The following is a 22,860-nucleotide window of genomic DNA, read 5'->3' as shown; positions in this document are numbered from 1 at the left end:
AGTGCCTTTCTTCCGCACTTTTCTAGAACCTTCTAGAACCTGCCATAAATGCACCGGATCATTTCCAAACTTGGAATATGACTTCCTATATATGAATCTTATTCTCCGGACCATTCCGGAACTCCTCGTGATGTCCTCGGATCCCATCCGAGACTCCGAACAAAACTTCGAACTCCATTCCATATTCCATATCTACTTAAACGACATCAAACCTTAAGTGTGTCACCCTACGGTTCGTGAACTATGCGGACATGGTTGAGACTTCTCTCCGACCAATAACCAATAGCGGGATCCGGAGATCCATAATGGCTCCCACATATTCAACGATGACTTAGTGATCGAATGAACCATTCACATACGATACCGATTCCCTTTGTCACGCGATATTTTACTTGTCCGAGGTTTGATCATCGGTATCTCTATACCTTGTTCAACCTCGTCTCCCGACAAGTACTCTTTACTCGTACCGTGGTATGTGGTCTCTTATGAACCATTCATATGCTTGCAAGCTATTTAGACGACATTCCACCGAGAGGGCCCAGAGTATATCTATCCATCATCGGGATGGACAAATCCCACTGCTGATCCATATGCCTCAACTCATACTTTCCGGATACTTAATCCCACCTTTATAACCACCCATTTACGCAGTGGCGTTTGATGTAATCAAAGTACCTTTCCGGTATAAGTGATTTACATGATCTCATGGTCAAAAGGACTAGGTAACTATGTATCGAAAGCTTATAGCAAATAACTTAATGACGTGATCTTATGCTACGCTTAATTGGATGTGTCCATTACATCATTCATATAATGATATAACCTTGTTATTAATAACATCCAATGTTCATGATTATGAAACTAATCATCTATTAATCAACAAGCTAGTTAAGAGGCTTACTAGGGACTCATTGTTGTTTACATAACACACATGTATCAATGTTTCGGTTAATACAATTATAGCATGATATATAAACTTTTATCATAAACATAAAGATATATAATAACCACTTTTATTATTGCCTCTTGGGCATATCTCCAACAGCTACTTATGGCTGCACACACCCCTTCTTGCATTTAATCGGGCAATGGATCTTAAACCCTCAATGACCCCATCTCTCCTCTTTTAACTCTCCTCATCTTCTCTTCTCTTGTCTCTGGCGACGAACTGAAGAAGCTGCCTCCTCGACTGCGTATCTGCAGCGCAAAAGGGTACTTACTATCGCTCCTTTTTTTTGCTAGTATTAGAATGCCGTTTGCACGAAATAGCCTCCAGTATTTATCGGATTCGAGAGGATTATTTATATCCAGGTGTAGATAAAGCTAGACACCCCCCGGATCCACAGTAGTGGTACCTATTCTAGAGGGATATTAATCTCCCCTCATGTATATTAACCAATTTTTGAAGGCTTTTCTTGGTTTCACTTTGTCTCTTATTTATTATGGTTTTCATTTTGTTACTATTAGATTCCCTTTTGCCTGAAATAGCCTCCAGTATTTATCGGATACGAGTAGCATCTATCATTTTGGGAGAAGCAGTATCATGACTAGAAGTTCGAGGTGTAGTGTTGTGCAAGACGATTATCACGAAGATGAGACGTAACTAAGAAAAGCTACAGCCCTTCTCTTCTTTTGTGTATCTCTCTTGTTTGTAGAGCTAACAGATAAATCTATGTCGCAAATGTATGTATGATGTATCGGATGTGCACTCGAATATAATTGTGATTTGGTACTGAACTTCCATAGTTCACCAGGGCATACATGTGCTACCATAATTGTTCTGCAGGTACAACTATTAGATTCACACACAAAAAAACGCTTGCAAAGTTTCAATCAGCATACGAGGAAAGATAAAAGGTTGTGTGCGAAATGAGATGAACACATGCGACCAAAAATAAAGATGTTTGCAATCTTACCAAGCGCAGACGATGAATGAATAAAAGTCGTTCGTGAAGGCCCTCTATTGGCAGACGGTTGGCGGACCCAAATCATTTGCGAAAGTTCACCCCATTGCATGCGGTTTCTAAGGTTTAAGAAACCGTGTGCGATGTAGGGACGCATCGTCCACCCTTGCATAGCAACGGTAAGCTTTATCCTGTGAGATGGGGTTATTTTAATCGTGTGTGAAGATATGTTTTGTAATTAGTGGCACGTGATACCATGCTAGTAATTTCATTATTTCATTTTTTTGTAGTGTATTTGTTTTTCTCATTTTTTCCCTGTAAATAACATCTCTATCTATTATTGCACCGTCGTGTTTGAGAGCACAATAGTAGACTTAACTAAAAAATAAATAAAAGATGCCATGTGTTCACTCAGCTAGTGCATATTATGCAACCGCGCGCGCGCGTTGTGAGTGTGGGAGAAGCGGCCGGGGGGATAGGTCCTGTATGAGATCGACATTCAGACGTGCGTGTGTTTCAGCGCCAGAATGAGAGGCAGAGGCAGATGCCGCAGACGCAGACGCAGAGCATGCCGCACACATACAGCTCTGCACGTGTTAAAGGCTAGCTAGCTCCGAGCAGCGTTAGCGGTCGGAGTCGGACATGCGTCGCTGTGCCTGTTGCGTTAGCATTGGCCGCTGGGTACACAAGGTACGTTGTACGTCCTTCTGCGCCGCCCACATTACCTTGCCGGCCGGCGGCAGAGGCCTGTCTGATGTATCCACGACCACTGCTAGCGCGCGCAACGCATCTGCCTGTAGGCACGCTGCAGCCAATCGGGCCGTTCCTCTCCAGCGAGAAACCATGGGGAGATCGACACGTACGTGGTAGGAATAGGATGAATCTCTTCTTGGACAGGAGATTAGTGCCGCGCGCCGCAGAATTTGGAACAGCTCCCCTCATGTCCATCCACTTGATGATGTATATTCATGCATGCTGGAGCTTGATGATCCATCGCTGGGTATGTATGTATGTACGTAGTGTTGAAACGACCTGTCCTGCCCAGACCAGGGCAAGGGCGCCTAAGCTTGACTGGACGGACGGCCAGGGCTTGATGATCGGCAGGGTAATTCGATCGATCTCAGGCGAGCTGCTCCATCACTGGCTCCGCCTCTGCGCGGGATATAGCGTCGGCTCCTCCAATTATTCTGGCCGGCCATGCGTCTCGCAGGTGCACAGGGGCGGACCTAGAAGAAAACGAACCCGGTGTCACTCTCTTCGTTACTCATAATTTTTACCTAGATTTAGGGGTGTCACACACTGCAAATAGTTAAAATTTACCAAAGAAAGCCAGTTTGACCCGGTGTCCTGTGACACCTGCTAGCATAACCTAGGTCCGGGTTAAACTATGCAATAAAACGGCTGTGTGCATCAATTGATGCAGAGGCCGGGGCGAAGCTCCCATTTCGAAAAAAAACCTAGGTCCGCCCCTGCAGGTGCATGCATGTACGCGCGCGCAGCACCAGGGTTTTTCCTCGACAGGTATTTCTGAAATCTCACCGAAAATCGGAATTCTCCTTCTCCACCGAGAAATATATTGCTACTGTTAAAAAATCGAGTCGGATCATACCGACCTCAATGGTTGCTGGCAAAAATCCAAGGCCCTGTGCGAAACTTTAAAATGGTGCATGTCTCGCCAGGAAAAATTCAAAATCCAGATCTTGTCAATTTAGGGGATGGAACTTTTTTTATATGGTAAACACGGGCCATATTCCTAGCGCACGAAACGAGTTAAGCGCGCTACCAAGATACCGTTTCGCCTAACGCATTGATCGATGGGTTTAGCCTATGCAATCAGTGGCGGACGCAGGAAAGAATTGGAGGGGGGGCACACCTCAAAAAAAATCTTTTTGCACATCCACAAAATGTGAAAAAACCTTTGCATAATGAAGTAATGAACTATATAGAAGACAAATTTGTTGTAAACATTGGAGTTCAATACATATATTAAAATCAAATGTGCACGATTAAATAGTTCGAAATATTAAAAGAGTCTTACATGATAGAATATATCATAACTAGAAAATTACATCATTTCTTCAATCTACGGTTTCGCATTGCAATGAAAGTCTCAACAATGGCATCATTACTTACATGAATGAACACCCATCGCTCGATAAATGTCACTAAGCAATGGTTCAAGAGCTTATCACCCATACTATTTCTCAACTTGGTTTTCACTAAATTTATTATGGAAAATACTCTTTGTTTTCCACTAAACTCATTGCGGAAAATACTCTTTGTCATCGAAATCAAGCCCACCATCTTGGATTTCTACATCATGTATGACTAACTGTGTTGATGCAATCTTCTTTGTTTTTGATGCTTTGTTTCTAAAAAAAAGTAGCGCAATTTTGCTATCCCTCTTCATTCTTACACAATTAAAACATTCAAATATTAGCAATTTAGCAATTTTCTTTGTTACACAATACACACTGCGTTATGTGTACATTTGCAATTTACCAAACAGACTAACAGAGAGGATAAGTAAATAACATATAACAGAGGCAGAGAGGAGAGCGCGCGGCTGCACGGCAGCAGGTCACCTTGTCGTCGGCGACTCGGCGGGAAGAGCAGGGCCGCGGGGAGAGAGGCGGCTGGCGGGAAGAGCGGCGCGGCGGCCGGCGGTTACTGCACCGGTCGGGGATGGGTGAGGGCAGAGATCGCCGGCCGGCCAGGCAGGCGGTCTAGTCGAGGGCGGGCTCGCGGAGTGCGGCGGCGGTGCCGGGCCGCGGCGGCGATCGGTCGGGGCGGCGGCGGTTGGTCGCCGGTCGAGGCGGCGGCGGTCGGTCGCTGGGAATCGCGTCCTCGTGCTGGCCTTCCGTGGGAATCGCTAGTGTACGTGACTTGGTGCTGGGCTAATTGGGCTTTTTTCATGGGGTATCTAAAAAATTGGCTGGATTTCTGGGTGGGCCACGGCCCCCCCGGCCCCCCGCTGCGTCCGCCAATGTATGCAATTGGGTTTTGCTCGGTGAGACCTAGTAAGTTCGTGCTTAGTCAAGCTCTACATCATTAGATTTACTTCGTGATTCGTGCTAGTTACCTGTTGCAACATGAGTTGCAACTGAGATTTAATAATATCATTTAATTAACAACGAAGTTAGTTCTCAGTTGGCAGAGAAATAAACACATCCTATTTAATTCCCTTAATGACACGTTGGTCAAACACACCGCATGCACACCTATGGTGCGTTTTTTTCCCTCTAAAATAAACCATCATAGCGTGTGAAGTAACTTTTCTATCTTTACATAACTTTTCTGTGTTTTTCTTGTTTCCTAGTGCCACATCATCGATCCATGTGATCTGTCTTTTGACCAATCAAAGTAAAGTACCAGGTTTTTGTTCGGAAATACACTTTTGATCCCACGAGTATATGTCCACATCCTATGTCCTCTCTTATAGTTCCATAGTAAAATGACATATTTTTTGGCCTATCGAAACAATAATAATAAACCAATGCCTCGCAAAAAGTGTTAATTTAGCATCAATTTTTTTCATTTTTGTACAAGCCACATAACAATTCACTTTGTCTTGAAACTACTTCGTGAACACATACGATGTTTCCAATATTTTTGAAATTTTTGAATATGTTTAAAACGTATTATAAATAATGGGGGTGTATGAACTCAGGAGCAATATCTCTTAGCCAATCAGAACAAAAGCATGAGGATTATGGGCTTTCTCGCGGGCAATCTGAGCAAATTATGAGGATATAGTGTTTCTTTACTATTTTGTTACGTTCCACTATTTTCACTAATTCCTTTTCATATTTTAATGATTTTTTAAAAGTTGGTTTCTTTTGTTTCTTTTTTCAAGTTGGGTTTCTATTTTCATGATTTTAAAAACTTTTTTGGACATAATATTCTTGTTCCTTGGGTTACTAGATTTGTTACCTACAAAAATGAGATGTGTCCCTCGTAAAAAATATTCTTGTTTCCCGAGTATGAGATATATTCTTCCGACACAATATTTGTATTCTATGAGTAGACAAGATTTGTTTCTCGAAGTATGGTTTGTCTGCTCATTAGAAGTAGTTTTGTTCCTCTCAAACTATGGTGTTGTTCCTCACATCCCAAGTTGTTCCTCATAATAAAATGGATGTGTTCCCCTCAATCTATGGTGTTGTTCCTCGTTTGCTTCCAAATTGTTCCATAATACTTTTTTTGTTCACCTTAGTGTACGGGATTGTTCCTTGTATGCTTCAAAATTGTTCATCACAACAAATTGGTTTGTTCTGCTCAACATATGTGGTTGTTCCTCATATGCCTCCAAGATGTTCGTCATTATTTTTTTTGTTCCCCTCAACCTATGGGGTTATTTTTCATATGTTCCATGTTGTTCCTCATTACAAATGGTTTTGTTCTTCATAGCCTATGTGGTTGTTTCTTATAGGTCTTCAAGTGGCTCCTCATTATAGATGTTTTTGTTCCCCTCAAATTATACGAGATGTGTTCCACATACGTGATATTCTTGTTCCCTAAGTAGACGATATTGGTTCCTCTAACACAATATTCTTGTTTCCTGGGTAGACAAGATTTGATCTTTGAAAGGTTTTTTTTTGTTCTCTATGTTGACGTAATTTTGTTCCGAAAGGAATGAACGTGTGAAAGCTCCGGGACTAATCTTACCTCTTCACTCCGTGCATCTCCTTCACTTATTTTTCTCCTTCTTATCCTCTCTCCCAACACTTATCTCAGAGTGCAATCACACCCCCCCATGGCTTATCCTCGCCAGCTCGCTGCGTAATAATTTTTCCGTTGCTGCTACCTTCAGTGGTGCCACCTATCTAGTTGGAAGCGTGTTCACTTTTGCAATGCATGCCTAGACTGAAGATGTTGCAAGCGTGAGCCGGTGTGCAAGAGGACCGCCAGAGCTGCAAGTGTCACCGTGCAATGCTGCAAGCAGCCGATGTAGTTGCTACAAACCTCTAATGCCATTTCTACGGGCTACACTGCCGAAGATGTTATGCGTCATTCTTATTGATGAAACTGGTTGATTGAGTAAACATACTTATGTGTGCATCACCAAATTTAAAGTTGTCTATGGTCAAAGAAGATATATTCGCCAAAGTTATGTCATCGGTGTCTACAATATTTAATCCCCACAAAGCAATAAAATCATTTCTATCGAAACACACACAAATATATTGAAGAATTACATCTACCACTTATTTTCGTCCTTACATTGTGAATTTGTGATACGGGATTAGTTGCCACCTAATTTTAATTTTATGTAATCCACATAATCACCCACCCCACTAAACCAGTTTATAAGAAACCACGTCATCTAACAAATCCTAAGGTAATAATAGGAGAATTACTAAATTAGGATTTATAAGCCTTAATATTCAGAATAACCAAGATCAGTTTAGTACACTTACGGACTGCAACTAAGGAAGGAATTCATCATTTTTGGTGGAGGAGACTAGTTGCAACGAACGACGAACAAGCATTGTCGTTGAAAGATGAGGGAGCGATCCTTGAGCAAATGGATTTGGAGGAGGGATACTAGGACTAAATCTGTTTGCTGTGTTGTTCAAGCATTTCACTTGTTCATGGAAGGATGTTGGTGGGCTATAGGTAGAATGGATTGGGACGAAGTGGTCAACTGTTCGTCTGGAACATGAGCATGTCGGGTGAGTCCAAGCTGGTCCGATGTTGATGGCCACGTCTGGCACCAGCTCCTACGCTGCTTTGGTGAGGGGGTGAAGGGCACTTCATGGAGGCAAACCATATACTGCCAAATTGCAGCGACGGTGGTCTGTGCCACACACCGCTTCGAGGCATGTGTGCGGTGCATGGTGGGCCAAGCCCATTAGCGAGGCAGTGCGGGTGGGGGTCGTCTTCCTCGTGACAGCGCAAAATACATAATGGTGGAGGGTGCAGGTGGTGTGTCGCCAACGATGGAGGTGAGGCAAGTCCTCTCCGAAGACAAGGACAACACGGCTGGCCACATCATCGCCGACAGAGGTGAGGAAGGAATCTTAGGGTCATGATGCGGGTGGGGTCTAGTGGTGACAAAACTTAGTGTTTGGGTGTGGAGGTTTGCCGGCGTCGGAGGAAGGGGTTTAGAGGAATGGTAGGCTATGGTTGGTATACCGATGGAGGTGGCGACTCGGGCATGGTGGGGCGGTGAGGTGCCGCGGCAGCAATGCCGGCCGCTAGTGGCGAAATACTACGGTGGGTGGGCTGGTCAATGAGGGAGAGGAGTTTGGAGGTGATGTTTCCCTCTTAGTTGTAAGCACGAGAAGGAGGAAGGAGGAAGACAAGTAAGAAGAAAAGCCAGGAGGCGGTTGAAATTTGCTTAGATTTGAAATTAACTCAGATTTGAAATTTTCTCAGATTTAAAATATGCTCGGATTCAAAATTTTCTTAGATTTGAAATTTTCTCATATTCAAAATTTTCTCAGATTTCAAATTTGCTTCCTTTGAAATTTTCTTAACTTTGAAATTTGCTCGAATTTAAAACTTGCTTAATTTGAAATTTGCTTGAATTTAAAATTTTAAAATTTAGTTCAAAAAAGTTGAGAGTTTTTTAAAAAAGATAAATGAAACAACAGAAAAAGGAAAACCAACATAAAACGGAAGGAACCATCGAAGAACCATAAGGAGAAAGGAAAAACAAAAAACGCGAACCAGAAAGTTCTAGAACCTTCCTAAATTAGAAAAAGAGCATTACACAGGTCAAATGGGTCGGGGCCCAGCTGTGTCGCTAGCGTGTGGAGCATATTCACCCCCACACTGCAGCGATGAATATGTTTTGCCCCTTTTGTGGATGTGAGCCCCTTTTGTGGATGCTCTCTCTAGTTCCGACTCCGCAAAAACCTAGCACATGAGCTCGTTGGAGGATACAGCCCAGCCCAGCACGCAGTGCTCTGGACTGCCCAGCCCACTTCCAAGTGCTCTGGGTTTCCTTCCCAGGTGTGTGAGTTGAGTTGAGTTGCTCAAAAAAACAAAAAAAAAAGGTGTGTGAGTTGAGATTCAGCAAACGTTTGGATCAATTTTTTTCTCTCATCTGCTTTGATTGCTATGGCAATATTTCTATCTCACATTAATTGTTTTACTACTTTAGTACTTCTCTTGAATCATGTAAAGAGTTGGGCTACTCTATTTTTGCGTTTAGTTCTTACAGTTTGCTTACTTTTAACAATTATTAAAATTAAACCTAGATCTTCGATGACACGTTTATTACTCCTATTTATGTACAAACAAGGTATGGACGAGTCAATGAGTCGCCATCCGCAAGTTAAGAAACTTCTTATGGGCGATGCTCAGCAAAATTCCGAACATAGCATAAGTGAAAGATTTTGTATCAAGAAGAATAAGATTGGCTCGCCCCTATCTTTTTGTGTACTTAACATTTCGATTGTGTCACGTGTAACAATTCTTTCCTTTGTAGATCCAAATAATGCTCCAGGTTTGGGGAATTGTTAATTCCCGATATACATAGCACAGTAGTAGGGAAGGCCATAGTTTGCTCGAAAAAAGATCATGCAGTGCAAGTACCTGGAATACCCCATCACTGGCAGGTAACCACTAAAAATATATACAAGATCTATAAATGAGACTTACCGATACAGAATACACTGACTTGACACTCTTTTTTCTCCTTCACCAAGGATTAGATTTTCATCTCTCAGGATCAAAGAAATGAAAGCAGCTCGACTGGTGAAACACAGATTTCGCATGAACATACTAATCTGCCAACTTCCGTCCAGATTATGATGTATACTATCGTTGATAAATGCCCAACCTGTACAGACGAGTACTTCCACCCTGCTGTAGTACTAAATGCTTATTACTAGACGATTATGCACAATTATCTTAGTTGTACTACTATGTTCCTCTGCTACTCTGTAATGTAAGCCGCCTCACTAACAATATGCTTACAAACAAAAGCTTCTACTCCAGATTTTTCAGCAATCTGCAGATGGATGATATTGCGACAAAGGTTTGGACGAGTGCAGCCCCCCTAAAGTGCAAGATCTTTTGCTGGCTCGCTAGGAAGAAGCATCTCCCCACCAACGAACGGCGGTTCCGCCACCACCTTGGCAGCTCTGCTACCTACCTCTCATGCCCCCGAGATAAAGACACCCATCACCTCTTGCTTCGCTGCCCCATGGCCAGTGAAGTCTGGAGGTTCTTCCACCACGACTTCAACGACCGGGACAACGCCACCTTCCAAGACTTCTGGCTCCTACGCTGCCGCACCTTTGAGGAGACTACCATCAACACCGCCATCGCAGAGCATTTGGAAGCGGAGGAACGCCCTCACCTTTAACGGCATTATGGAGGACATCTCGGTGGTCACCCAGCGCTGCCTCGAGGACATTAGGCTTTGGGCCTTTAGATGCACTACCCCCGCCTCCTCCCACCTTCTTAATTCTTGGTGGAACGGAGATGACCCTCCCTGAGATCCCCCATCTCCCCTATCTTGCTCCCTCTCCTCCCCCTCACCCATACCTCTTCTGCATGTAATGATCACCTGTACGTTTTTGCTTTGATGATATGAAAAGTTCAGACTGGCGTAAGCCCGCCGTAGTACAGGTCAAAAAAAAAATGTTCATATGTTCACCAGACTAAACCACAGTTGGTTTCACTCTACCTGCAGTAATACATCGAGATATGCACAACACATATCAAATCCATAACACAAACAAATAACCATATTAATCTCACCAATGCAACAACATCCTAATTCACATCTAAGCTCCCAAGTGCAATCAAGTGACACTTTTCTGACACGCCATCTTCTAAATCATCGATCCATCTACTCAGATGCAACTAGAACCGAATATATACATCAACAAGGTGCCCCACGGGCACGGCGTGCCGCCGCGCCTATGCTTCCTAGTAACTTTTAAAAGAAAGTTGACCTCACAAGATGATGTAACACAGAGATTGTACAATAAGCAAGAAAGCGGAAGAAATCTTCTCGAGAAAGATGAGTATGTTTCCAGGGTTGGGTTGTCCATGTAGTGATCAGGAAGATCTATCTCCTCAAATTCTGTACTTCTGCAAAAGAGTGAATGTCTGGATTAAATTCCTCGCAGGCAGTGATAGATTTACTAAGAACGATGAAAGACTGAAATCACAATTATCATGAGATCATCGGAAACAAAACTGCAATGGAAACATAACAGACAGAGTCCTTATCTTACATTCATTCATGGAAGTGGGCACAAATATTTTACCTTAACTGTGTTGAGGAGATCTTTGGCTTCCTTGTTGGTGTTGAAGTGTTCACGAACAGGCTGAAAACGCAAAATGGTATTAGGGCCAAGAAAATTTATGTATGACTAAATATGACACATTCAGATTGTATGTATAAGAAGGTCCTTAAGCATCACAGAGTCCCGACACGAATGATTAAAAATTTAATTATGAGAAACACAGTAGTGGAATGAACAAAAGCAATAAGCAAAAATTATGGCCCCTCAAAGATAGCACCACATTATTAAAAAAACATACGAGAAAAATAATACCTTCAATATTTCGTTAATCGCTTTGGCCAAAGCAGGTTTAACATCAGCAGGATGCAGAGCACCACTTGCATAATCAGCACTGAGGTCATCCATGCTTAAAAATGTCCTGTTTCAAAGCAATCATTGTTAGATTCCACAAGCAAAGTCTTCCATATTGGAGACTAAAAACTCGACAGTAAACGATATTCAATAGACATAAACTAAATAATTGACACTAAAGCATATTTTGTAGTCAAAAGAATATTACGTGTTACCGCCATTTTTTTCTTTCCGAACCACCTCGAACCTTTCAAACCAAGGGAAAACGATGTACTTGATGTACTCAAGGCACGGATTACCCTCGACAATGTTGGGTGGGCAGAAAGCTTGCTTTATCTTTAAATTCACCTGAGCCTGCAATAAATTTGAATGTGGTACAAGATCAGCTTACAAAAAGAGCCAAGCCTAGACAAATAGATGATCCTCATAAATTCCCAAGTTACTATCAGCTTGATACAATGATGAACAGATAAGTAGACAACTGCATGCCATCTTAAAGATCTACTGAATGACAAAGGAAAATTATAAGCAAATAATAAATACAATATACATACAAACTGAACTTTTAAATACTAGAAAGTGCATTTCAACCCATGTCAAGAGTGTAAGTAAACTGGCCCAACCTAATTAACATGTAAGTTCAGTGGCAAGGGCTTCATTTTTCTTACTTGGCATACAAGGACCATACTTTAAAATATCCTAGCCATATAATATATTTCAACACTCAAACGTCTCCAGATGAGGTTAGTATGTACTGATTAGGTGTCACAAGCTTTGAAGGTAAATAAATATTGTTAACGAAGAGAAAATATGATGAGAACCTCATCATCTTCCATAAAGATAGCCGATGATGGATCACTCTTTGACATCTTCTCCTGACCTTCTTTGAACCCAGGGAGCATATCTGTCATTCACGTTAAGGAACAACTACTTTACTACAACCTGACAATGAACAATTATTCAGAAATTCTAACACCATAACCATTGAGACATATATCAAGGATAATAAGAACAAACATCAACAGCACAACAGTGGCAAATAAGGATATGATGTGACAGAATAATTGGTTTGTCCTTCCTTTTTATGTCATCGCAATATTCTCTTGCTAACATGTTAACCTTCCTTTGGTCCATGCCCAACTGGCATATGTCAGCCTACACAAGGAAACAGTTTAGAGAGACTTAGTTACAATCTAGAATAAAGGTGTATAACCCTACAATATGAAGTGAAGTAAAAAAATCCATAACCTGATCTCATTATGGAGATAATTTAATAACTACAATTTAAGAGACAGATGTCTGCAATATAAAGATACTAACCTCCAGGAAGAATATATCAGCACACTGCATGCAAGGATAGAAGATCTGTGCAGCAGTCAATTCCTCGTTGTCAGCACGGCCCATGATCGTACAGCACCTGTGCAGCAACGGAAATAATAGGATAACTAATCTATGTTGGAGTTTGAGGTTTGGAAGTACAAGAATCGTTTGAATACAGGTGCAATCTAAATGGCCGTACCTCGTTATTCTCTTGACCTTATTTCTCCTGGCAATGTCCATGACAAGTGTCCAGTATTCATCTGCACGCTTGTTGATTTCTTCTGAGGACCACAAGAATTCAACACCATCGAGATTCATGCCAGCTGCTTTCCATATTTCAATCATGTAGCGCCCGACTGTCTGGATCTTTTTCAGGTCGCCACCCATTTTGTTGTTTAGCTGAGCAAACCAGTCTGCTATCCAGATTTTGACTCTGCATCCTGCTCTGATCATCTTGTTAACGTTGATCGTCTTGACAATACCCTGTACGAAATACAAGACATGAGAATGTCTTTCGTAATTAATCAAGCCTTGCTAAGGTCTTACGATCTGAAACAGTTTTTTTCTGGTTTGGTTCCACATGTGTGGGAGTAAAAATTCCATGAAATCCACTAATCCATGGTTTATGATGCGTAGCAGAAGAAACAAAGCCAGCTGGTACGGTGGGTCACATGCTAATAAGTGCTAACGTATAATTTGGGTATTAATAAACTAGTAGCTAGCTGGTTTACATCACGATCGACATTAGACGATCGATATAACACGACCCTGACAAGTAAGAGCACATGGTATCGTCATCCAGAAAATTTCGTAACCAAGCTAGTTCAAATCCGAAATTCGAAGTTAGTAGATGCCGGGGGAAGGCAGAACCTGGGCGATGTGCATGCGGCCGGAGGGCTCGAAGCCGTCGTAGCAGATGGGGGAGGGTTTTTCCTTGTTCTGCAGCAGCAGCCTGAGCTCGATGGTCTGAATGCACTCCTCGCCGATGCTCATCAGCAGGGCGAACCGCTCGTCCTCGGCGTTGGCAGAAGAGGAGGCGTCGGGAGCCAGCTGGGAAGACTCCACTGACGCGGCAGCCGTGACCTCGGCTGCGGTGGATGCGGCGGCCGCGGCGGCGACCTCGGCGCCGGGAGCCAGGGAAGGGTCGTCCATGGATGCGCGCGGCGCGCGGGTGGAGGGGATGAACGCGCGAGTTGGAGCCGGAGGAGTCAGCTCGGAACGATCGGCGCGGGTGGAGGGGATGAACCTAGGGTTTTACTAGATCGCCTCGGAACGATCGACATTGTGAAAGACTAGCTTGGTTTAACAGATATATACTGTATATTATATTAGGTGCGCGACGTACGTTCAGGAGCAGCTAGAAATTAATTAACGTGACCCTCACGTTGCTTGCCATCGGTGCGATGCGCGGGTACGTGGCGTGCGTCGCGAGCTTCCGCCTATTTGCGCGTCTTGATTCCGTGGAAACTAAAGGGGCCCAGCGATGATACAGAGAACATCTAATCTCTCTCTCTTTCCCGAGCCTAAACTTATGAATGTCCATGTGGGGTGTGGGCGGCTCTCTTTCGTCGCAACCGCAGCTCTTTCATGCATGTCCATGGTCTATTGTTTGCAGGCCTATCGATTGTCCACGTGCGGTGTTCTTTTTATAAGGAGTAGCCGGCCTATTGTACAAATTTCAGAAAAATTGAACTCTAATAATTCATACAAAGCTCTTTTTTTATTTTGGATCATAGGAAGGCTTCGGAGAACATGGTCAAGAAGGTGGAGAAGTCTCTCAAGAAAGTATCTATTAGAGGCAAAAGAAGGAAGAGAGCAATAGCAAGAAAAGCTTTGGTAGCTGATTGATCGTTGGACTCTTTTTGAGTTGTCATGTTCTTTTAGTGGGTCTTCCTTGCATTGTTCTAGTGTTGGCTATGTTGTTCTTGTGTTGGCTAGAGTGGATGCGACTCTGTTAGGTTTGGTTGTGGGTGTATTGTTTGTGTGGGTTTGATCTTGTCGCTGTAGGTTTTCGTTCGATTTTCTCCTAAAAACTGGACACTCTCTTCTTAATTAATAGATGAGGCAAAGCTTTTGCCTCCGTTTCATTTTTTTACAAAGCTCATTTGGATCTTATATTTTCTTGAGAGAGTGAAGGACATTTGGATCGTAGGATTGGGGCTAACACTGATCGACCACGCCGCCCGTGGTGGATGATTTTTTAGTCAAGCACATAGATCACATATTCTAGCTCCTAGTGCGCCAAGCTTTATGTACAATGCAAACAAAAAAGGAGTAAAAGTACTCGACATTCCGTTGAAAAGCTAACAGCTAACGCAATCTTAGTGACTCGCTAATTGATAATCAAAAGAACACACATTTAAAGGAATAAAAAATTTATTGCATGTCTCTCACACTTGTAGAAGACCCACCCCCGTGTTTACCTGTGCCGGAGGTCAACCTCTTGACGATCTAGCCACAGTTCATGAAGTGGATGAGGGGGGATGTAGGGCACCCACCAGCCCATAAAAGAATGGGAACAGCTTTGACGATGTCATTCCAATGCCGGACAAGACGCGTCCACAGCGAGCCAACTCCAGCGCTAGTGTGGGGAGCTCGGAGAAGCTACCCGGGGTTAGGGTTACAGAGGACATATGAGGGGAATTTTGCTCGATAAGAGAATTCTAATAACTGTCATTGTTTTGCAAAAAAACAACCTTGATGCCACTACGTTTCCTAGAATAGCCACCGCGCATGTAGAAGTTGAGTGACGGCCTCATGCTGACGTATTCAATGACCGTAATTTATGTATTCTTCAGTGCAGTGACGGTAGAGAGCTCGCGACTCAAGTACAATGTCTTCCTAAGTATTTTACTCATTCTCAAAAAAGCAAACAAACTACTAGGAGAAGCTCGTACTTGTGACATCAATGCAGAATCTATTCCATCGCTTCTCATGGCAATAATCGTCGGGCAAACACAACATGGTCGAAGTTCGGTACGGCCAGGATCTATGTCACTCATGAACTAGTTTCAATTGCTGCACAATGTCTTGCAAATTTCAATTGTTTTAGTTTAGCTTAGATTTTTTTAAAGAGTAAATTCCAGATTTTACCCTATGTTTTATCTTAATTACCCAATTTACTGAAGTTCTGCAAAGTTTTACCTATCCAAAGGACTTGAGGGTTTCAGTTGGTCGACCAAATGGAAAGTGACAAATTGGCTATATATTAGTTGAATGCTCGTGCTTCGCCACAGTTTAAAATAATTATCCAAATTTATCCAATTAGTAAAATTTATATGTATGGAACCCTAGCCGCCACCCTCCCCATCTCCCCTCCCACCGCCGTCGGATCCTAGTGGGGCGAAGACCGTGCGGGGGAATGATGGTGGCAGTAGAATGTCCCTCCATCATAGCTACGAGGTGTGGCTTCGGCGGAGGATCCTTAGCGGGCGCCTCGGGACGGCGTGTGTGTGGCCATGGCACCGGTCACGCAGAGATGTGGCCTCCTCCACCTTCCACGGTGAGGGGGAGACGGTTGTACGGCTGCTGAAGCGGGTGTGTATGCCACCATCGACGACAACGCTCGTGGGTGTCGTATTTCTCGTAGGAAGTTATGGTGGGGTGGCTCTCTCTACATTATTTCCGTGGAAACCTCAGATCTAGGGGAGAACATGCCATCTACCATCGTCGGCGGCATGGTGCAGCGGGGTCTCGATCATGAATGTGGGATGATGGACGCGCGCAGGGCGGTGGCGCCATCTGGCGTCATGGCGGCGTCGAGGGCACCCTGGAAAGGTCAGTGCATTGATCCCTCTTGGATATGGGTTCACGGAAGACGGAGGTAGCGACCTCTACGGTGTGTACGTTGGTGCATGCTGAGGGTTTGCTAGACCGGTTGTGCTTCTTACTCGCCAATAGGTGGTTTGGTGAGGATTTTCGGTTTTTAGATGATGTGCATTGGGGTGATATCAGGCACTGGCCCTGTTCATGATTACCCCCTTCATCGGTAGGTGTAGCGATGTTGATAGGATGGTGGCTTTGAGTTGATCTTTGTATCTCTCTGTTAAGTCTTTGTTCAATAATATAATAAAAATATATGTGCATCATTTGTATGCAGAAGCTCGGGAAAATCCTCCATTTCGAAAAAATCAATTATTATTGTGTTCAATGCATAGCTTTATGGTGGACCATCGAAAATGAAAATGCATGCCTGTTAATAGCCCAGACATGTTATAGCTCGATAGTTCATATGCCCAGTTGTAGCACAAGAATTCCTATAATAGATGAAAACGGTAGTTCATTTAACGGACGAAAATGCCCGATAGTTCATATAACATATGAGAACACATGCCTCTTATTGCCCGACAGAGAGCGTCAATATGGCCAACGAGTTATCCCCGTGAAGGTCACGGGTTCAACAGAATTCCTGCCTCGTCTGACCGGAGGAGCACCGGGGCAAGTGGCTTCAACTCCGGCGCGTTGCTCCTCTCCGTCGGCAAGAGCTCCAAGAGCGGAACATGCGCAGGTAGTGTCCATTCAGAACCATGTAACTTGAGTCCACGGGAAGTTCCACACCTTGCATGCGTTCACCGAATTCATGCTCCTCCACTTAGAGGAGCACCTCCTAGGGTGGGTGGCTACAAGGGAAGACGTGGCGTGGTTGCCGATGTCACGTGAGCTGGCAAGAAAAATCAGTTCTTCTCCGTGCCCGCACCAGGCCTCCTCCTCCGCCAAGCTGCTCGACCCCAACTGCCTCTCCATCTAGAACGATGGCCTTCTATAACGTCGCAGTCATGGACGCAGGTCAAGGACGCGAGGATGCAAGCACAACAGCGACCCACATCGTGGATTGTTATTGTTTTGCTACTTTGTTGAGAGTTGTTAGCTTGACCAGCAGCGCCGGAGCCGGCGCATATACTCCGGAAGGTTAAACTATTGTTGAGATAAGATAATTTTGTTACCCAAGTGTGTTAGTTAGTGAAGATAAGGTTTGTTAGTTCCACCGATAGTGACATTTAGTATGTAAATTGTGATAAGTGTGGCATCATGAGAAGCATGATATTGCATGTTTCACCTTAATAGTAAAGATTGGTAGTTCATCTGCAACACTTCAAGTGAAAAATATACCAAGCAACATTTTAAGTGTTAATACATATTGATAATCTTCCAAATTTATTAGCTTATCACTGAAGTTTAATCTTGAAAATACCATACGACAGTAAACCCACGGGCATTGTCTTTATCCTCATTAGATGAATCAGATCAGTGGTAACCTGCGGTCATTGGTCTTCAAAATCAATGTATGAATCAAATCAACTGGAAACAGAATATGTAGAACCATCATATATTAGATTGGTGTGTGAAATATCTGGTTTAACTTTTGTCTATGATATAATGATGTAGAAACATTCTTCGGTTTCAGATTTACCTTTAATAGTAAAGATTGTCGACAAACACATTTCTGAATGCAACATTAAATTAGGGGGCATGTTTCGTAAGTCATGGATTCACCTATTAGCCAAACTGCATGGAGCCTAGGTTACTTCATAATTAGTTTTCTACGACAACAGTCAAAATTTTCATTGCTAATGTTATGTAGCTTATGTTTTTGTAGACCATGTTGTATCTGACTATCTAAGCAAATAGAATTGGTAATAAATCTGCACCGAAGATAAAAGTAAAAAGGTTGGCATGATTTACCCGTACCATGAAGATGTTTCTGCATAAAAAGAGCAGCAGCTAGAAACAATTAACATCATATGAATTACCTCCACTTTCAAATGCACATGTATTATGATTTTCCCGTACCATGAAGATGTCTCGTGGGATTTTATACTTGCGTACTTGAGAGGCTTAATGATCTGATGAATGGAAAGCTGATAAAAGGCTCTTGCTGCCAGAAAGTAGTGTTCTTTGCTGACTATATTGTTCACATAGTTTAATGCGGCAATGTGTTAAATTGATAATGTAAAGAACCTAGCCACGCCGCTGCAACTGCACCTGGAGAAAGAAGATGGGTACGCGAGCTCCTCCTCGGCTACCATCACCACATGCCCATGCATCATGCATCCCGGCCGGCTATCCATGGCCATGGCCTCCCAAGATGCTGAGTACGATGGCGTCGGAAGGAGACCATGAGTACGTGAACGTCGTGTCAGCTGGTCTCGTCCTGTCGTCCAGAATCGGCGGCGGCGGAATAAACGAGAAGATTTTCTCCGGAGTCCGGACTGCCAGCACAATTGCAAAGATTGGTGATTCAGTTACGAGAAACCTCAAATTGATACCAACGCGTACAGTGAGGAAAGGTTATCTCTTATCTGTATCTAGCGAGTTTTAAGGATCTCAACCGTCCACAGCGGATGGAGGCCGTTGCAGGGCGAGGAGGCTTGGGCGCGGGTGGCTGAGCCCTGGGCGGCGCAGTAGGCGTCGGTGTGGGTGAGGATTTGACGTGATTTGCGGTTAGTTCCGCGTTTCTGAGAGGTATACGCGGTTGCTGTTAATTACTTGCTGAATTTTGGGGATAAGAAGCGGGGTGGCATTTTCAGGATAAAGATATGGGGGTATTATTGTTGCGTTTTCTTTGTTCCGCGCGCAGGATAAAGACGTGGGGGATATTATTGTCCATCTTAAAAATATGACACTGGGCATTCACCAGTTTGCTCTTAATAGTAGAGATTAAACGAAATAGGATATTCAGTACATATTGACTACTATATGTGATCGATCAATGTAAGAGATCATAAGAAATTAAAAGAGTGAATTCCATATTTTACCCTCTAGTTTGCTATTTGTGACAACAATTACCCCATTTAGTAGAAATTCCCCTCTTTTACCCCATTCAGTGAATCTTGTGCCATATTTTACCCATTTTAAATTTAGAAGTATTTTATCCATTGAGAAACATATATTTGTTCTACGTGGCGTGCGTCATGGCAACGTTGGCGTGTAGCTGCTACTTCGAATGCAACATTAGTGCACGGATCGGAAATGGCACAACCTTATGCGTTTAGTAATCTCCCGTGCCAATCATATTTACTGCAAGATGTTATCCATGATAAACACTCTATGTGTGCAGACTGCAATCGAGTACTATACTTCCCAACCAGCTCAAGAAGCTGATCACGAGGAGGATATTCTGGTCGCCGGCCAGTTACATTCTTAGTTGTATCCGCTATAGTTGTGATCGCACATTCATTTTTGATCTCAGGCTATAGATTGATTTCATTCCGATGTCTGGCGAGCGATTGAGGAGTGAGTGGTGAACACTGTGACAAAATAGGTCTCCGATGTGGCACGCTAGGTTAGGCGTGATTACCAGGGTCCAACTGACAGAACCCTTTCAATTATTAAAAAGGGTAAAATATGACATAAAGTTAACTAAATGGGGTAAAATAGAGGATATTTTATTAAATGGGGGTAAATGTGGTCACAAATGGCAAACAAGAGGGTAAAATCTGAATGTGACATGTAGGTAGGAACAGATGTGCGTACCGTCCGCAAATCGTTGTGGGTACGCAAATCAACCATGGTGAATTACTGGCCTAGAGTGCATTAGTTCTCTACTATATGCATCGATTTGAAATAGTACAACTTAAGCTGATGAAATTGGGCAGCGACTGATCAAGATGCGTTCGGTCACCACAACATATTTTTAAAAGATGCACTACTGCATCCATGTGTCACCACCACACTAGATACAGTAACAACACTATAGTTTAACGGGCCAAATAGGGTAACTAGGATAAAAAAGTTGTGAAGGGGGTAATTAGTGTAAAAAAATAACAAACTAAGGAGCTAAAACTGGAATTTTCTCCTTTTTTTCATTATGTGGAGTGCTCATAAGTTACAAATTCAGTAGAATTACACCAGGGAACAAATTCCCAAACCTCACACAACTGCCTAAGAACAAAGAAAATCTGAATTGCGAACGAGGAAAATGAATTAATAATAGTTGTATCACAGGTTACTTTTCTTCAAGCTTAAGTGCACACAAAAGTTAACCGAACGCGAGCTGGAATGTGTATCTGAGGCTGGAATAAGATCTTGAACCAAACTTTAGCCTAATCAGGGAAATTAATATGTCCAAACTCTTAGTATTCTAGAAAATGTCAGTGACAAAATATAACACACGGAAAAAGCAAAATATTTGCGTTTTTTGACCAATGCTCAAATATAGTTAGCTCCAACACCACGTGGTTCTCTCATGACATTCACCGCTGTGTGCAAAATAGAATCTATGCCAAATTCCTGTACCGATAAATTTGTTTTTGTTAACTCAAACATAGGATAGTACAATTGCAACACACTTTTCTTTTGTATCGAAAGGTATCCACATCAACACCTAACCGCCAGTGGTTTCCAACCCAGCCCTAACCCTCCTCCCGCACCCCAGCCTAACCGCCGCCACCGCCGCCGCCGCCGGGGCAAAGTCCCACGGGGCGTGGCGGCGGCGGGGGCTCCTCCTTGTCGACGCCTGGTGACGGCGGCCGGATCTCCCTCCTCGATGCATGGCGGGTGCGCGGATGAGTCGAGCGGCGGTGGCCTGCGCTGCGCCCCTTCTCCCGTCGGCTCCCCTGGCGGCCGGTGCGTGGGATGGGCTGCGGCGGCCAGCGCTGCGGCCTCCCTCCTCCCGTCGGCTCCGTAGCACTCCGGCAGGGGTTGGTGGTGGGCGGCGGCCAGGCTCATGGCCTGCGCCAATTTCCCCCCACCTCTTGCCGGTGAGTGGAGGCGATCTCAGGTTTCACCCGCGACACGAGGTCGTCCGGGGCAGCAGCCTTGGGTACGACGGTGGAGGTGGCCCTCTTCTTCGCCGGAGAGGGTCGGCCTGCGGTTGGTGGTGGTGGATCTATCAATCTATCACCGCGTTCCGGCGGCGAGATGGAGATGCTTGGAAGCCGGCGACGGAGTAGCCGGTGGAGGGTTGGCATGGCCAGCCCAGGACAGTCGCCGACGTGGGGGTCCGACCTGAATAAAGGTGGTGGTCATACGGTCTCTCTTGCGTGAAGAGGAAGACCTACTGGAGGCCTGGACTCGTGATCTAGCCGGAGTGTTGAGTTCCGGAAGGCTCCGCCGGCGAATGTAATAATGCTTTTTGCCTGGAGTTTGCTGGATCGGTGGTATTCGGTCGTGCGCACCCATGCTTTTATTCCGACCGATTGGTTCTGGAGGGAGCGGCGCGAAGCTCTTTTTCTGTGTTGACATCAAGTGACTATGGATCCATGATGAAAGTCGGAAGAAGGGAAGTTCATGAAGGCCGGAGGGCAGGACTAGCTAAGGAAGGTTCAAATCTCCGCGATATTGAGGGATTTGCTTGGTGTTCCGGGCTTCACAACAGTGGTATGAAAGTGGGGGCGACAGCACAGGTGAAGTTCAGAGTCCTACCTTTTAGGGTGAAAATCCAAGGTCTGGCCTTAACTGGTTGTGCCTGGCAATGACCTTGTTGGAGGCATTGTTTTGAGAGCGGGGGCTATCTTCAGGGTGAAAACCTAAGATCTTTGATCGGGCGACGATGGTGTTAGCGCACTGTTTCCTTCTTGGATGCGTCGTTTTTGGAGAGTCTGTACTTCAGGTGTTGTCTTGGCGGTGGATGTATTTCTGTTGTTAGACCCGAGATACTATAGCGGGACTTTTGTTTCTTAGTTTTCTTTTCCTTTTTTTGGATGTGTGCATCCGTAGTGCCATTAGGGTGGTGCGTTGTTGCAGAGGCTGGGTGTAATTGATATCATTTTGATATTAATATATTCCCTTTATCGAAAAAATCTAAGAAATTTCTCACGCTGCAAGATAAGGAGGGTGAGTGGTACTGGATATCTTGCATGACATTCTTTCATGGAATACAACTCTTCTTACATCATCATAGGTTCTGCCTTAGGACTGACCATATATCTTGTTTTCCTTGAACGCAATTTAATAAATTATTATTAAATAGCTTATAACAAATAGTAGCAACAATCCCATATATATAAAATGGTCAAGACCATGCATCTGTCTGGCACAAGGCGCACACAACCCCTTCCACCTCCGAACCAAGCTGACCTGGAGGATGCATCCGTTAAAAACCTGCATATACGAGAAAAAGACATGCATTGATG

At 43.9% G+C, this 22,860-nt stretch overlaps 1 protein-coding gene across 1 annotated transcript; it reads right to left on the bottom strand.

Moving 5' to 3' along the window:
* Positions 1 to 10,140: 10,140 nt before the first annotated feature.
* LOC124662192 (tyrosine--tRNA ligase 1, cytoplasmic-like) lies at positions 10,141 to 13,939 on the bottom strand. The gene is made up of 10 exons (XM_047200064.1): positions 13,658 to 13,939; positions 12,987 to 13,270; positions 12,788 to 12,884; positions 12,499 to 12,622; positions 12,289 to 12,371; positions 11,676 to 11,821; positions 11,429 to 11,534; positions 11,138 to 11,197; positions 10,957 to 11,028; positions 10,141 to 10,428 (listed from the first exon to the last, which is right to left on the bottom strand). The coding sequence occupies exons 1-10, from the start codon at positions 13,937 to 13,939 to the stop codon at positions 10,141 to 10,143; spliced, it is 1,542 nt and encodes a 513-aa protein (XP_047056020.1).
* Between the last annotated feature and the right edge of the window lie 8,921 nt (positions 13,940 to 22,860).

This window comes from Lolium rigidum, chromosome 6, assembly GCF_022539505.1.
Source record: "Lolium rigidum isolate FL_2022 chromosome 6, APGP_CSIRO_Lrig_0.1, whole genome shotgun sequence".
In the NCBI taxonomy this organism is placed as follows: Eukaryota; Viridiplantae; Streptophyta; class Magnoliopsida; order Poales; family Poaceae; genus Lolium; species Lolium rigidum.
Note: the sequence above shows the minus strand (reverse complement) of the source record. Positions and strands in the feature narration are given on the sequence as shown.

Coding starts and splice junctions, on each gene's coding strand:
- LOC124662192 (XM_047200064.1), bottom strand. CDS start 13,939: ATGGACGACCCTTCCCTGGCTCCCGGCGCCGAGGTCGCCGCCGCGGCC. Junction 12,623..12,787: donor CTGATATATTCTTCCTGGAG/GTTAGTATCTTT, acceptor TTCCTTGTGTAG/GCTGACATATGCCAGTTGGG. Junction 11,198..11,428: donor CGATTAACGAAATATTGAAG/GTATTATTTTTC, acceptor TTGCGTTTTCAG/CCTGTTCGTGAACACTTCAA.